General features: G+C 37.0%; 3 protein-coding genes across 4 annotated transcripts in view; 2 read left to right on the top strand and 1 right to left on the bottom strand.

The window, feature by feature from the left end:
* The window catches only part of slc12a1 (solute carrier family 12 member 1), an 18,541-nt gene extending 14,235 nt beyond the window's left edge, over window positions 1-4,306 (top strand). Inside the window, exons 20-26 of the mRNA XM_038283392.1 lie at window positions 416-541; window positions 1,137-1,265; window positions 2,836-2,947; window positions 3,070-3,156; window positions 3,268-3,403; window positions 3,487-3,554; window positions 3,672-4,306. Coding sequence (XP_038139320.1) covers window positions 416-541; window positions 1,137-1,265; window positions 2,836-2,947; window positions 3,070-3,156; window positions 3,268-3,403; window positions 3,487-3,554; window positions 3,672-3,807 — 794 coding nt within the window. The 3' untranslated portion in view covers window positions 3,808-4,306. The remainder of the gene's footprint in view (window positions 1-415; window positions 542-1,136; window positions 1,266-2,835; window positions 2,948-3,069; window positions 3,157-3,267; window positions 3,404-3,486; window positions 3,555-3,671) is intronic.
* Window positions 1-14,898, top strand: part of dut (deoxyuridine triphosphatase) — a 19,888-nt gene extending 4,990 nt beyond the window's left edge. Inside the window, exons 1-7 of one of the 2 annotated variants that reach the window (XM_038283393.1) lie at window positions 7,369-7,538; window positions 9,767-9,911; window positions 10,148-10,239; window positions 10,326-10,370; window positions 12,591-12,665; window positions 13,691-13,761; window positions 14,446-14,898. In XM_038283393.1, coding sequence (XP_038139321.1) covers window positions 7,436-7,538; window positions 9,767-9,911; window positions 10,148-10,239; window positions 10,326-10,370; window positions 12,591-12,665; window positions 13,691-13,761; window positions 14,446-14,502 — 588 coding nt within the window. In that variant the 5' untranslated portion in view covers window positions 7,369-7,435 and the 3' untranslated portion in view covers window positions 14,503-14,898. Of the gene's footprint in view, window positions 1-7,368; window positions 7,539-9,692; window positions 9,912-10,147; window positions 10,240-10,325; window positions 10,371-12,590; window positions 12,666-13,690; window positions 13,762-14,445 lie in introns of those variants that run through there. The other variant, XM_038283395.1, reaches the window with a different exon arrangement.
* Window positions 14,885-16,361, bottom strand: part of fbn1 (fibrillin 1) — an 84,769-nt gene continuing 83,292 nt past the window's right edge. The window contains exon 66 of the mRNA XM_038283391.1: window positions 14,885-16,361. Coding sequence (XP_038139319.1) covers window positions 15,975-16,361 — 387 coding nt within the window. The 3' untranslated portion in view covers window positions 14,885-15,974.

The raw sequence follows: 16,361 nt of genomic DNA, 5'->3' as shown, positions 1-16,361 counted from the left end.
CTGACCCAATGCAGCTTCTCTCCAAATCACGCCACTACCACTCATCAATCAGATCAGACACACCTGTTCCCTTTTCACTTTCTTAGAAAGGAAAACGGGGGTGTTTTATTGGAACTTGTGAAAATCATGGAAACATCTGATTTCCTCCCCTTTGGCTCCTTTGAATTGAGAAATTGCATCATTCCCTGAATAAGATTGTAACCTTAGCAGTGACACGCAGCAGGAGACATAAAAATCCTGCAAGTACAGTATTTCTGACTGAACCTAATAAGAATAGGGACAAAAAACATACGGTAGTTTAAATGGGACAGATAAATGCACGAGTTGCAACATTTATACAAATATTCCTCATTCCTTTTCTTGCTCTCCTTAATAATTCTTAATTACACTAAAGTTTTATTTGGTTATGTTTCAGAGGAAATGCTGAGAGCAGCTAAGGAGCAACATGCCTTGGATGATGAGATGATGCCAAATGGAGGAAAAGCCAAGGGACTCTTCAGGAAGTCCAGGAAGTCATCTCAGCAAGTACTCACAACCAGAGGTATCTACCCGCTGTAGTAGATGGTAATAATAGAGTCTCTGATAGCCCTTAATCCATGCTCTGACGCATAAAAAATAATCTGTGGATAACTCCTAAACGTGTAAAAACCCTCCTCCATTCATTTGCTTCAAATCAAGGGATAAAATAATATATATCTAACAAATGAAGTCAATGGCTCACGTCTTTTTTCTGTGGAACTTTTTTCCCTCACTCCCGTTGAGGTGTAATTGAATCAGCTGCTCCAACTAAAGACGTTGCTGTGGGTGTAATCCGATAATATGCTCCCATTTGTTCCACTTTGAGAAGCATCTTTTAAAAGGAGACTTTAAAACCAGATAGGAGTGGGTCCATGCAGCCTCCCACTCTATCAATCTATGTCTCTGCATCACACTGCACCACCAGTGTTCTCCATTCTGGCAAGACTGTAAAGCTCATTAGTACACAGTCTTCATCCTCCTGAGAAATGTCTGTACTTGTCTGTTAATGATCAGTCTGCCTCAAATGCCCCACTGTTCCCTTTTAAATCACCTCTCCGTGTACCCTTACATATATACTGAGCCTATTTTTCTGTCTGTTCTGTCTTTCTCTCTAACAGTGTCGGTATGTGGGCCCCCTCCACCGCAGGTCGCCAAAATGAACGAGAGGCTGATAGAGGCTAGTCGTCATTTTAAGAAGAAACAGCCTAAAGGCACCACTGATGTGTGGTGGCTGTTTGATGATGGAGGTAGGTGTTACTACCCAGGGAAAGCGTTCGGGCTGGCAAGCTACATGTCTCACTGAGTGAGACGGATTCATCGGCACTGACAAATGAATAATAAGTTCATTTGTTCTTGAATTATTGAGGCAAGTGAGAGCCTTTGCCAATGGAACAAGACAATTTTACATTAATAATAAGAAAAAAACAATTGCATTATCTTATTTCAAGTGCATTTTATCTACTTCTCTTATTATAAGAGTAAAAATATCCATTCCATTGGCAATCTTATTTACTCAAATTAAGGGTAAATACACATGATTGAAGAAATGTTGACTTATATTTAGATATTTTTTGCAGTGCATATCTTTTCTGAATACTGAAACAGAAAGAAAGAAAGTATCAGATTTAGTTGATAAAATGTAACTAAAAACAAGGTGGGGAAAATGTTCAGTCCAAAAAGAACTATCAATTATTACCATAACTGCCAGATGTAAATTGTCAATTTAACATTTGAGGCTCGCTCTGATGGCAGGAGATACAAATAAAAAACATTTAGATACTTTGGTTTTAGCAGTTTTGGCTTTTTTATCCTTCATCTTTTTGCTGGTTTAGCCAAATTTCAATTAAATGTCAGGCACACAACCATCATTCTTTTCGCACATGTTTAGTGCTGTGGAATAGGGGGGGCGCTAAGTGAAATAAATAGGATTTTTAACCAAATATGCTTGAAAAGCTAAATATATTCTAAATGTTAATGTACGATTTTAAAAATACTTAATGGATAGATCGATCGACAGATATTATTACAAGGATGTAAATTGAATTAGCCACAGTAATATCTCAGTACTTACAATACAAGCAAACCATGTCGAGCTCTAATATAGCTACTCTTCAAAAAATGCAGTAAATACTTTAGAAACATTTACTTAGGCAGAAGGAAGCAGAAAGAGACGAAACACAGCAAACAAAGAAAAACCACATCCTGTTGCAGTGCAATTTTAAGGGCCTTGATAGTAAGGTCTAAAGACCTTAATGTTGAGATAAGAAGTATACAAAGTCTGAGAAGCACTACTAACGTGTGTAATCAGATGTATTGTGCTGATATTGCATATATATATATATATATACAAGGTGTTATTATATTTTTATATATTTTCTGATTAAAATAAGCATAGATGCAGTGGGACTAATCCTCAGCATGCTTCAAATATATTGGATACATTTGAAGTCTGATCATTTTGGCATATCCTTATCAATAATTTAAATATTTTTCAAACTATATTTATTTTTCATTATCTCAGCTTTGGTATTATATATGTGTTGATAAGAAACACAATGCTGGGAATTGTTTACATACTGTGCCAAGGTATAAGGAGAAGGGAAGGTTCCTACGAAACAGGAAATGAGATTCACCCTTTGTCCCTTTTTATTGGAGATAAACAGATATAATAGGACATCAAGATAACAAAAAGAACTTTAGCTATGTTTTATTGTCCAAAAGATATAGGTCAGTATGGATAGACAAAGAGGACAAATGTCACAAGGTTGAACAATTATTACATTTTTAAAACAATCAACTTATATTTCATTCTCCCAGGTCTCACACTGCTGCTCCCATACATCCTCAGCACCAGGAAGAAGTGGAAAGACTCCAAATTAAGAATCTTCATTGCAGGGCAGCCTGGACGGACTGAAATAGACAAGCAGGAGTGAGTGAACAAATTAATGTTCCAGTATCAGTAGCAGTGACTTCTCACATCAACATTGAGATACAAAAAAATATCTTCATGCAATTAAACTAAGCTGAAAATCTTACATCATTATCTCACAGAATGAGGTCCCTGTTGCACCAGTTCCGAATTAAATGCAGCGACATCACCGTCATTGATGATATCAACGTTAGACCCAGGGATGACAGGTAAATGCTCTCCATCAGTTTTGGATGGTGCAACAGTTACGGTGAAGGTAGTAATCAGTAAGTAATCCATATATATAAGTCAGCTCATCCTCTCATCTGTCATCCATCCAGCTTAAAGAAACTAGAAGACATGATTGAGCCTTTCCGTCTACATGAGGGGTCCAAAGGCAGGGATCAGGCGCAGGGAATGCAAAAGGAGTATCCCTGGAAAATCACTGATGCGGAGCTCAGCAGTTTTGAAGAGAAGGTGGGGAAAAAATTGATTTAATTTTTTCATTGTAATTCAATTGATTTTGATTAATTAAATAAAAATATCATACTCTTTTACAGACAAACCTCCAAGTACGCCTAAACGAACTCCTTCAGGAACACTCCAAATTGGCCAATCTGATCGTTGTGTAAGTATAAGCAGCAGATGTCCAGATTCTATTCAATGACTATGCTTTATCCAATGATGGAAAGTAGATTTTCTTATTTAATGTTTTATTTTTTTCTATATGGTTAACCCTCTGCAGGAGCATGCCCATTGCTAGAAAGGGATCCATCTCTGATTTCCTCTACATGGCCTGGTTGGACATCTTGACAAAGGACCTTCCACCCACACTGCTCATCCGAGGCAACCACAAGAGCGTTCTTACCTTCTACTCTTGAGCATCTCAAAGGCCAAACTCCAAAGAACAATGTAGCTGGAAGGGGCATCACAAAGACATTACTTTGAACTATGTTTATAAAGGGTACAGTGATATTAGTGAGACAGTCTTCCAGACCACATCAGTCATGTGTTCATACTCTGATTATCAATTTAAGAAAAACAATTTAAAAACACGCAAGATAATAACCATGAATTATAGAGGGTTAAGAGTGTGAACTTTGGTTAAAATGACGGTTATATGAACTGCTTCATGAAGAATTGAAGCAGTTTCCGGTTCATCATCGTTATCTGTTAGGTTTGAGGCTGCTGTTTGACTATTTAGCATAACATCAATGTGAGCTTAATAAGAAATTTTGCAGTTTTCCATTTCAGTCCAGAGAGAGAACCAGCGGGCACATGACGCTGCTGGCGTAGTTAGAGTGACTGTAATATAAATGTAAATAAAACACTGGAGTAGACGTTTTTTAAGTCAAAAAGCTTAATAAATCATTACCAATAGGTTTTGATACTGGGTAAGTTAATAATAGTACTTTGTTCACTGTAGTTATACTTGTTTAATTCTTTTTGTACACATTCCTTAATTCTAAAATGCAGTAAAATCACCATATGGCATATTGTTTACTTATTCCACCCAATGCTGCTTCAATGTCTTCATTTCACTACCACAAAACACATTTTCGTTTGAGGAAAATTAAGTTACTCAAATTGCTATTGAATATTTTTACTTATTCATTTGTGATTATATGTAAATAAATTGGATTATTTGAAATAAAAAAGTGTAAAACATTTTTTTTTGTATTGTTGTTCTTGCACATTAGTAGTAGATTAACACTGACAGGTAAGGAATAAGGATATAGGAATGCTATTGTAGGGTTAGGATATTTGATAATAAGCTTCGAACATCACAGTGCACCAATCATTCTATAATCTGAAAATGAGTATAAAAAAAAGTAACACTGCATATTACCCTGAACAATGTGGTTTTAGCAAAATAAGTGAGTTATCGTGTCCAGGAAAAAAAAAAAAAAAGAATGATGAAATTTAAAAAGATACAAAGATGTTGATAATGGGCCAATACATGAAAAGGCAATTATGGCAGCAGCTACTAATGGTTTAAAGATTAAATTTGAAAATTGTTTTTATTCTACATTAAATCTGACTGATTTTAAGTTGTATACAGCTTTATTGGCAACTTACATTGACACATAAAAGGAGATTTGGCATTGTAAAATCAAACATTGTTAAATGCAACAATATAAAGCCGAAAATTGAAAAGTAAAACATTAAATAATTAAACATTCAGCTATTGGAATATCAATCATTTTCAGTGAAATTAAATGTGACTGCAAAAGGAAATAGTGAAGATAGTAAAAATGTATATATATGTATATATATGTATATATATATATATATATATATATATATATATATATATATATATATATATATATGTATGTATATATATATATATATATATATATATATATATATATATATATATATATATATATATATATATATATATATATATATATATATATATATATATATATATATATATATATATATATATATATATATTTATATATATATATATACGTTTCCAGTCGCTATCTTACAGACTTTCTGCGTTCTTTTGACGTTGGGGGCGGGGCTAAACTGAAGACGCATTTAGAGACCTCAGGTTCTTTTCCATGTTCTTACAGTAGGAGGAGTTGTCAAAAAATAGAATGCAATCAGCAATTAAAACGGTAGAAAGATGGTCACACGAATGGGGGTTTCGTTTGTCTGTTGAGAAGACACAAGTATTATGTTTTTCAAGGAAAAGGGATAATCCAACAGTAGATCTTAGATTATATGGGCATGAATTGAAACAGGTAAATATGATAAGGTACCTTGGTGTATGGTTTGATGAAAAACTTTCATTTAAGATACATATGCAGAAGATTATTGATAAATGTAAAAAAGGTATTAATATATTGAAATGTTTGTCAGGGAATGACCGGGGGGCAACTAGCTCATCCTTGAAAAGAATATATGATGTTTTAATTCGATCTGTGTTGGACTATGGATGTATTGTTTATAAATCAGCTGCAAATTCTTTGTTGTTAGATTTAGATAGAATCCAAGCCAAAGCGCTTAGGATATGTAGTGGTGCTTTTCGAACATCTCCAGTTCCTGCTCTTCAAGTGATTACTGGAGAAATGCCACTGGACTTAAGGAGGATGAAACTGTCAATAAATTACTGGTTAAATTTACAAGGGCATGAGGAAAATCACCCTACTAAACAGATATTCAGAGAATGTTGGGAATATGGCCATAATATAAGGAGTTTTGGATGGGAAGGAAATATTTATGCAGAGTATTCTGGGATAAGTAATATAACATACTGTAAAACTGTAAGTACATCTAAAATTGCTCCATGGTTTTTCGAAATGCCAATAGTAAATTTAGAAACTAAAAAAATAGAAGAGTCTTGTGGAGGTTTGTATCAAATTATTCAGCAGCATTTAGAAGTAAGGTATGAAAATATGACACAAATATATACAGATGCATCAAAAGAGGAAAATGGTAAAACAGGAGTAGCAGTATATATTCCAAAAGAAAATATTTCTATCAAGAGAAGAACAACAGATAATTTATCAATTTTTTCAGCAGAGATGTTGGCAATTATTTTAGCATTGCAATGGGTGCTGGAGGTGAAGCCTAGAAATGTAGTTATCTGTTCAGATTCAATGTCTTGCCTGACTAGTTTTAAAAGTGGAAAATCTGAAAGCCGTCAAGATCTTTTAGATGAAGTCAGTTATTTAATGTATGGTATAAGGCAACAAAATATAAGTATTCAATTCACATGGGTTCCAGCACACAAAGGAATCTTAGGTAATGAAAAAGTAGATAAGTTAGCTAAAGAAGCAGTTAAAGTAGGAGAAATTGAATATGATGTCCCGCTAAGTAGAACAGAAATAAAAGTAATTATTAAAGATAAAATAAATAAGGTATGGCAGAAGAGATGGAATTTAGAAAAAAAAGGAAGACATTTATATAAAATACATAAAGATATTAGCATAGGATATAACAGTATAATGAGTAGAAGAGAGGAAATATGGATAAACAGGTTAAGGATTGGGCATACTAGTTTAAATGCAGGTCTAAAAATAATATGGAAACATCCAACGGGTAATTGCTGTTATTGCGGAGAAATTGAAGGAGTAGAACATGTGTTGATCTATTGTAGCAAATATACAAAAGAGAGGAAAGAACTGGAAAGGGTAATGGGGAGTTCAGTAAAGATGGCAGATTTATTAGGGAAGCATCAATCAGATAAGATAATTAAAGCACTTATTAAATATTTAAAAGATACAGAATTAGCTGGGAGAATTTAGTGTGTGTATGTGCGTGTGTGTAAGTATAGATAGAATTTAGTTTCATGAAGATATAAAGATATACAGACATTATATTTCTGAATTACATCTCCGTCCAGTTGATGGCGGTAATGCACACAGGATGCAAACTGCCAGAAAACTCAATAGAAGAAGAAGAAGAAGAAGAAGAAGAGGAGGAGTTGTCTGCCGACAAGATGTGGGTTGAAACCAGGTGTACTACACGGAAGCTATTAGCAAACCAATTATGAAAAGGTTCAAGGACATTCAGCGATGCTTATCGGTGTTTGAAGCTTCTCCACGTTTTTCTGAAAAACAGTTTCACACGCAGATGTGCTCTAAAAACAAAGGCAAGGACGATGGCAAACAGTGCTAGCTAGCTTTGCTAGCCTATCAAACATCTTGTAACTGACTGCTTTGGTTTCTGTGTTGTGGTGTATTTTAAATTGTGTTGACAGTGTATGATCCCGAGATCTCTTGTTTGATTCTAGTATGATATTCAGATAAATCAGGGTCATAAACGATATGAACTAAGCAGTTTGGTGTTTACAGCTTTAATTATCGCGAGAACATGAAAAAGCGTCATAATAACTATAGCCGTGATAGTTACGAGTTTATTCGTTTCAGTTATAAAAGCGGCTTTCTAAAACAAAAAAATTGTTTATCAGCTCAGTTTGGAGGGTGATGGGGTTAAATAATTACGATCTTATGTTGTTAAATCGTGTTTTCATACGTAATCGTTTCTTCTTCTTCTAAGGTTTTATGGCGGTTGGCAAATTAGTTAAAGTGCATTACCGCCACCAACTGATGAGTTAAACAGGAAACAAGACTCATCCCCAGAAAAAAATTAAAATAAATTAATATTTTTCCGAACTGTAATTTAATCCAACATACTAAATAATCAAATTCGTTCTAATAATTTCTTATTTATCTGTAAGTAATCTGATGGTCCTTCTCGTTTTCCCATCAATTTCTCAGTTTAAATCTTTAACTTCAAGATACTTTTCTGCAGCTTTCACTACTATTTAGATTTTTTCTGTTTTCTTTGTCGTCTGAACACTACATTTGATCACTTATACCATGAAAAGAACAAAATCTGTTTTATAATGAATAGATCTTCTGCAATTTTGGGACATTGATCCAGAGGTTTTGAACTTGACATTTGCTTAACTGTTGGTTTTGATCTTTCTGACTAGGATGGGATTCTTTTTTGCAGCTTCAGCATAAGTTATTCCGAGCTCTAATTTTGCTTTTCTTATCTCTTCAGATCTTTTACTCAATTCACACCCTTGATATGCAGCAGTATGTTCACCACAGTTGCAGAATTTAATCTTTACTTCTTTCCCACATTTTCCATATTGATGCTCTCCAACACAGCTTCCACATCATCGTTTGCCCTTACATACTGCTGCTATATGTCTGAATTTTTGGCATTTGAAGCATCTCAGAGGTGGAGGATTGTACATTTTGACATTGTAGCTAATGAAAAACTTACTGGGTAAACTGCTCCTCTTCAAATTTGATCAACACAGATAAGCTTTCACACCTTTCTCCATTTCTTGTTGTTTTTAACCGTTTCACCTATTTTACTTTTGCACCACTTACATTTTCTAGAATCTCTTTATCAGCTAGTTTTAGAGGAGCACCTCCAATGACTCCCCTGCTAATATTTTTCTTCTCCACTGAACTCTTTTCCTCTCAATCTTATTAAATTGTATGGCTTTGCCTTGTTGAGCGCTGTCTCTGCAGTTTATTAACAAGTCTCCACTATACATATACAGGGTTTTGGCAAATCGGACTTCTCCTACAAGTTTATCGATTTTGTTAACTGAACCGATTTTGTTAACTGAACCGAACTGATTTTGTTAACTAAAATAGTCTGCCTGATTGCCTAGTTTGAATATTACTGTGTAATCATTTTGTTTTATATTTCTAATTTCTAGATGGTTCATCACTTGACTGTTCTGAACTTGATTCCTCTTCAATTGATTTTCATTTTCACTATTTCCTTTTTCCATCCCACAAGAATCGCTTCCTGTTTCCTCGCTACTCACGACTCAAGACATTTCTCCACAAGCAACTTAGAAACACACGGGATGCACATCCGACTAGGCCAAAAACCCATGGAATGATTTTTCGTTTCAATAAAATTATCGTGGAATAAAAATAAAAAAAAACATGGAATCGGCCAAGGATGGAGTCTTAAAGGAATATTTGGAAATGAAGGAAAATTTAAATGATATTCACAGATTAAGGAAAGCAGTATTTATCTACAGAATACAAGATTAAAGAAAATAGAATTTGATGTAAGGTAATGTTGCTTAACACTCATGTACAGTAGGTGGCGGTATGCACCTTAAAGTTTCTTGCGACTAAGAAGGAAACCGGAAGCGTGAGTGACGTGTTTCCTCTGCGCGGGAAAAGCGAGTCCGCCAAAGACCAGAGAAGCTCGTTAAAAATATATGAGAGTGCTAGTTGCGAACTTTATTTCAAAAATAAATAAATTTTAGTTGAATAATTTCGGGAGTTTTTATAAACTGTGTACACGTTCCCATCATGCCGGTCCTGGATGTTACAGATGCGTCTGCAGTTTCTCCATCCAAGAGAGCAAAGACAGAATCCACGCCTGAAGAAAAACATGTGCTTAGATTTTCTAAATTATCGGAGCATGCCACAGCACCTACACGGGGTTCTGCAAAAGCAGCTGGATATGACCTCTACAGGTTAGTTACAACATGTGCTCTGCTTTGGAAATGGCTGTTTATATTCCAACCACGTTGTTTTATTTCTAAAGCTCCTTGAATTTAACAGAAATTTCACTTTGTGCATGTTCTGCACACAGAGGGTGCACAGTTAAGCTGAAATCATAACTTAAGATGAAAAGCTCTGCTCTGCTGTATGCAAGATAAACTGATGCTATTCCTCTGTATAACTCCTCTCTCCTCTTTTGCCACAACAGTGCTTATGATTACTCCATCGGTCCTCTGGATAAGGCGATAGTAAAGACAGACATTCAGATTGCTGTTCCCCATGGACATTATGGTAGAGTTGGTGAGTTTGCTAGCTGCTGATTGTGCTTCTCAATTTCACTTCCTGTTAAGCTCGTGCAAATTTAAATGCAAGTATTTCTTTTTCAGCACCAAGATCTGGCTTGGCAGCTAAACACTTTATCGATGTTGGCGGTAAGTCTGGGTAGAAACATCTGCTTCCTCTGTTGATCATCTAAATCAAGCAGTGTTGTGCACGTTACTTTGAAAAAGTAATTAGTTATAGTTACTAGTTACTTCTCCCAAAAAGTAACTGAGTTACTAACTGAGTTACTCCACATTAAAAGTAACTAGTTTCTAGTAAAAGTAACTTTTGCGTTACTTTTGCGTTTCTCGCCCCCGTAACCCTCACCACCCGGCCCCCACCTTCTCGCGGTGTGTTTTCAAAGCCAGCTGAATAGAGCGGACGACAAAGACAAGAACCTGCAGAGAGTTTAGCATTTATTGCAACTCAACGTAAATGACATCAGGGGGGAACGCCATGGGAAGTTTTTTAACAGGGCATTCAGATCTGGTGAAATTAAAAACTGGGGATGTCTAATTCTGAAATCCTGTGTGTTTGGGTTGTTATAGATACTGCAACATCTATCTATCCATCTATCTATCTAGATGTATACTCTGCGTGTGACATAAAATATGGATCTCCATCCCTGCCACAAAGGCCATCAAATAATGTTTAAAATTAAAAATACAGTAGGTTGAAAAGTCAGAGCATCCATCCATCCAGATTTCTCCCTTTCTCCATATAGACTGTCATTTGATCGTTCACGCTCTCCATAGTTCTCCTGTGGCGTGAGCACAGGGCGACTGTTGCGCGCCTTTAGCGAGCATGCGCGTTTCCTGTCGCTTGCTCGGTGACTCGTGCCGCCTGCGCTGTGTGGAGATGCAGAGGAAACTGTATCTGATGGGGAAACGCAGCTCGACGTAACACTGGTATTTCCATCAGGAAAACGCTGTTTTGCTGCTGGAGTCATCCTCACTCTCCATCTCTCTGTGTGTGCTGCACGTTAACACCCACCAGCAGAAACACACACCTACCCAACTGACAGACGGAATCTCACTATTCATCAGCCATTCTCATCCTCCCCTCTCTCATGACAAGGCGCGCACCTCTGGGTGACCTAAAAAATAATCTTTAATATCTCTTAAACAAAAGTAGAACAAACAATATTTTTTTCTGCACAAATCTGCACTAACGTTGCACTAACCATTCAGTCTATTTGCAGAGTTTTTTGACGTAGGTGGGGTGTCAGCTTCACGCAGCTGCGCACGAGTCCTATCATTAAAAAAGGTTCATTGTGCGACCTGAGTAACGCGCAGTAACGTGGTGTCTGCAATGATAACTGCGTTATAGTTACAGTCAAAGTAATTAGTTATATTACTCGTTACTAAAACATGGTAACGGCGTTAGTAACGCCGTTACTTTCAACGCCGTTAGTCCCATCACGGAAATCAAGACGCTGCATCACACTGATAGGCGCATACTTAATAGCACTCCACTCAAATGTGGAAGAAAGTTGTTGGTTCGATTCCTGGCCTGGGGTGTTTTGCATGGAGTTTGCATGTTCTCCCTGAGCATGCGTGGGTTATCTCCGGGTACTGTGGCTTCCTCCGAGTCCAAAAACATGACTGTTAGATTAATTGGCTTCTCTAAATTCTCCTTAGGTTTGGGTGAATGTTTTTTTTTTCCTGTTTGTCTCTGTGTTTCCCTTCTATGAACTGGCGACCTGTCCAGGGTGGACCTCGCCTCTCGCCAGTAGACAGCTGGAGATAGGCACCAGCACCTCCCACGACCCCTCTTGAGATTAAGCATCCCAGAAAATGGATGGATATTTATTTATTTTTGCCCTGCTCTGAACCTTCAACATCAATGCCTTTTTGCACCACGTCTCTCCTACACTGTTTAAATTTTATTACTGCTGCACTTTATGAATGGAAATTTTATTTTTCACTGCTAAGCTGCTGCTCATTCACTGTGGGAAAGCTATATAAATGAAATTTTGTTTTGTGGGCATATCCTGAAAGCTCTTCATTTCAGTTTATTCATTTTTGGTGCGTTACCGCCACCAACTGGTTAGGGGTTTGGATCAAAAGGGTAAAAGAAAACAAAAAGTGTAAACACACCTGTGTTATTAAATTTAAGCCTGTTGATAGTAGTTAATTCAAGAAGTAATTTTAAATATATCCATGCTTGAAACACCTGGTTCATGTGTCTGCAGTTCAGTAGAAGCTTGTTATTTAATCATTGATTGATATCAGGTATGCTGAGAATCGTCCTTGAGGACCAGAATTTCATAAAATAAAAATAAACACATTAACCATCGGCACATTTGAACAGTTTCTGTGTGTTTACAGCTGGTGTTGTGGATGAAGATTACCGGGGCAATGTAGGTGTCGTGCTCTTCAACTTTGGCAAGGAAACATTTGAAGGTGAGATCTTTCTCAGCATTAAGGTATCTAGTGTTTCGTAAAGGTTCTAGGATGCTGAGGTTCTGTAACCTCTAGAGGAACACAGTGGCATAGCCTAAAAAAATTTTTACTGATCAAAAGCCTGACTGTACAAACACACCATGTGTAAATATGTTATAATTTAGGCTTGTTTGTCATCATATTTTATTCCGTGGCAAATAAACTCTCAATTTTACACATTTCTATCCTTAGAAGAATGCTTTCATGAAGAAACGGAGGAAAATTTGCAAATATATCACTAGATTGATCTATTAATCTATGTCTATTGAGTAATCTAATCTATTTTAGTTACCTCTGTATATCTCCAGGTCTTCAGCAATCTTCAGGTACTTATCACATCTTCCAAGAGTATTCTTCTCACTGCATATACATTAATATAATATGCATTTGTTAACTTGGTCCCAGCTGCAGGTCATTCATCATTTTGACGTCATCGGATAAGGTCTTGCGTCGGGCCTCAGAGGGACGTTATCAGTGGTCTTTTAAATTTTCCATTTACTACAATTGCTCCCTTAGTTGATTTATTCCCCAACCTGCTTAGCTATGTTAGCCGGTTGCAGGTCTATAGTTTTCTCCCATGTGTCCTTCCACAGCTCTTTGGAACTGGCCATGGTTGAGTTTGGATTCTGACAGTTTAAAACTATTGGGGGCTGTCTTTATACAGATAATGATGGGTCTAAGCAGATTTCATTAATACAGGTAATCAGTAATGGACAGAAGAGCTTCTTAAGGTTACTGGTCTGTGAGGGCCAGACATCTTGCTTGATTTAATGCCTATTTGCCAACATAATTTAAATTCAATCACTTTAAAAATACTACAGTGTTATTTTCCTACATTTTTTTTTGTTCTTTTTCATCTTGTCTCTGAAGGTCGAAGTGTACCTATGATGAAAATTACAGATCTCTTTCATATTTCTAAGCAGGAGATCTTGCACAATCAGTGGCTGACAGAAAATTTGTGTATTGTCTCGTGTTTCTCTTCACAGTGAAAAAGGGTGACCGGATCGCTCAGCTTGTCTGTGAGAAGATCTGCTACCCAGCTCTGGTAGAGGAAGAGGTAAACTGCAACATTACTAGCTTGATTTAATTAATCGCTTTTAAGTTGCCTCAAGTTGGTCGTAAATATGGCTGCAGCTAACAATTATTTTTCAAATTCATTTATCTGTTATTTTTTCGATTAATCTATTAATAATGGGAAAGCAAAAGGTTCCTTAAAGAAGATTTTTTACAAAATCAAACGAGGTAAAACAACAACTTTTCCACTTGAGGAGTTCTGGATAGAGTCTATTGACAGAAGAAAAATATTTTTATATTACATGCAAAATGTTTCCTTTTTTTTTTTTTTACAGCTTGGGTATGATTGCTGCTCGCAGTGGGTTCAGGAATGTTTAAAATATCTACACGCCAGTTAACGATTAATCAATTACTAAATTAGTTAACTATTTCAAAAATCGATTAATCTGATTCATCGTTTCAGCCCTAGTCGTAACATTGTTTGTGCAAGGTATGAATTTAAAATGTAACATAATTTTTTACTTTGGTTACAATTTAAACTTTCAGCTCCTTAGTGGTGCCACTGCTGGAAAAATAGTGATTTGTTTCAATATCATTCATACTAATAAATGTCTTGAAGTATTTTGCATTTGCATCTCCAACTTCTCCTTATGCACCAACATCCAAATTATATTATGTATTCGGCTTGATAAGTCACTTAAATTATTAAATTTTTTTCCCCCCCCAGACACTTGAAGAAACTGACCGTGGTGCTGGAGGCTTTGGATCTACTGGGCGCAACTAAATGGTCCAAATGTTACTGGAGTAGCAATAACTGTTTTTCCTGGTATTGAAAATGAGGTGCTTATAAAGTTGTAGTTTTTGGGTTTCTTTCATACAGGTAAATCTGGTTTCTCACTCCATGGTTTCTATAAGCAAGCAGTAGTAGAAGTTTTACAAATTTCCACATGGGGGCAGTACAGGACTGGAATTTTTACCAACGTTTTTAAACTACACTCCTCTGCTGCCTGCTAAGTGTTATAACTCTCTGATACAGGGTAAAATGTGAGATTTCTGTGTACAATATCCAGTTATTTTGTATCTGGTTTACTGTGTACCTGTGAGGTTCATGTTTCCAACTTTGTTAATTGACCAATGGGATAAATAAAGGCATAAAATCACATGCATACACAAAAAAGTATGTTTTATTGTGTGGATTTACAGCTAAACCCTCACTGATGTGAACAGAGAACAGGCTGGTCTGTAAAATGCAGCACTGATTCAACTTGTGAGACGTGTGGCCACAGAGACCTCAGTGCATAATCATGAAGGCCCAGGTTTGGCATCATCAAATGTGTATGAGTGTACACTGCATGTCTGTATAAACTGTTTAAAAAGGAAGTAGTTGGTCATTATAAGCACCATTATGACCCCTTCTAATCCTGGGGCTTCCTCTAGTTTACAAATGCTTCATAGATTAAAAGTGGCACTGATTATTACAGTATAAACACAATTTACATACACAGAAGAGAGCAGACAGGCTTTCAATGCTAGCTGTTGCAGCGGCAAGGACACGAAATCTTCAGAATGACCGACAGGATAGGATCGTATATGACTACTAAGGGTTTTGTAGTGTAGTGCAGTGCATTCAGAAGTCTATGCAGATGTGTTAGCACCAGTAGATATGGATTATTGGATCAGTAGGAAAGATGGAAAGAGTTTAAATAGGCAGTAGGATTCATTCAAGCTCTGATGTAGTTGCATCTCAATAGTCCACAGTGGGTTCCTTCACTCCTACATTTTTTCTTTTTCAACCACTTTCAGCATGTGGGAAGAAGAAATTCTTTAACTCTGCAAGGGAAGGACATTAATATCAAGACTATTGCGACTAAACCCATTCTTTCAACAAAACTGAGTTTATAAAATGACTTTTCGCAGCCCAAGTGGTATCTGATTCCACATATGACATTTAACACAACCTTTCACACCCTCGACAGCTTCAAACGCAGCTGAAGTTGGGTTTCATTAGATCGATCAAGCTTCACTTTGCTGCTATTCGCTTCATAGAATTTGTATCTATGATATGTAGAATCATCTTTGGTGATCAAATGGTGCTGTAAACCCCCACCCACCCCCCTCTTTGTCTCTTTGGTGGCGAGCCCCTAGTTGCCCCTACTACTGATCCACAGTCTCAATTGTTTTGAATTTAGCGCAGTGTGAGCCTGACGCTGGATCAGCAGCTGCCAGCAACATCTGCCGCTCTCAGTCTGGCGACGGTTAATGGAGGATGAGCTGTACCCTCATCTTCAGTACGTCTCCCAGCTGTCCCGTGAGGTAGTCTTTATCATGCTGGTCCTCCAGCTCGGCCAGCTCCTTCTTCCTGTAGAGAGGGACGCTGCTGATCTGAAGGTCGTACGCCCCCGGCGGGATGACCCTTTTCTTACTCAAATGCAGGTAGCTGACGCCCTCCCTCTGGTTGATTTTGAAGAAACTCTCTTCGTTCCCGTTGTCTATACTGTAGCGCAAGTGGTCAGTGAGTGTGGACAAGGCTGGGGTAAACTCGAGGATGTGGTCGCGGTTGGTGAGGTCGCTGATGTTCAGGTGCAGCTGGAGCGTGTTTTCGATGTCCATGCTGGCCAGGCTTACTGCATTATCCTCAGTGAG

This window comes from Cyprinodon tularosa, unplaced genomic scaffold (genome assembly GCF_016077235.1).
Source record: "Cyprinodon tularosa strain WSP-4 unplaced genomic scaffold, ASM1607723v1 ctg193, whole genome shotgun sequence".
Taxonomy (NCBI): Eukaryota; Metazoa; Chordata; class Actinopteri; order Cyprinodontiformes; family Cyprinodontidae; genus Cyprinodon; species Cyprinodon tularosa.
Note: the sequence above shows the minus strand (reverse complement) of the source record. Positions and strands in the feature narration are given on the sequence as shown.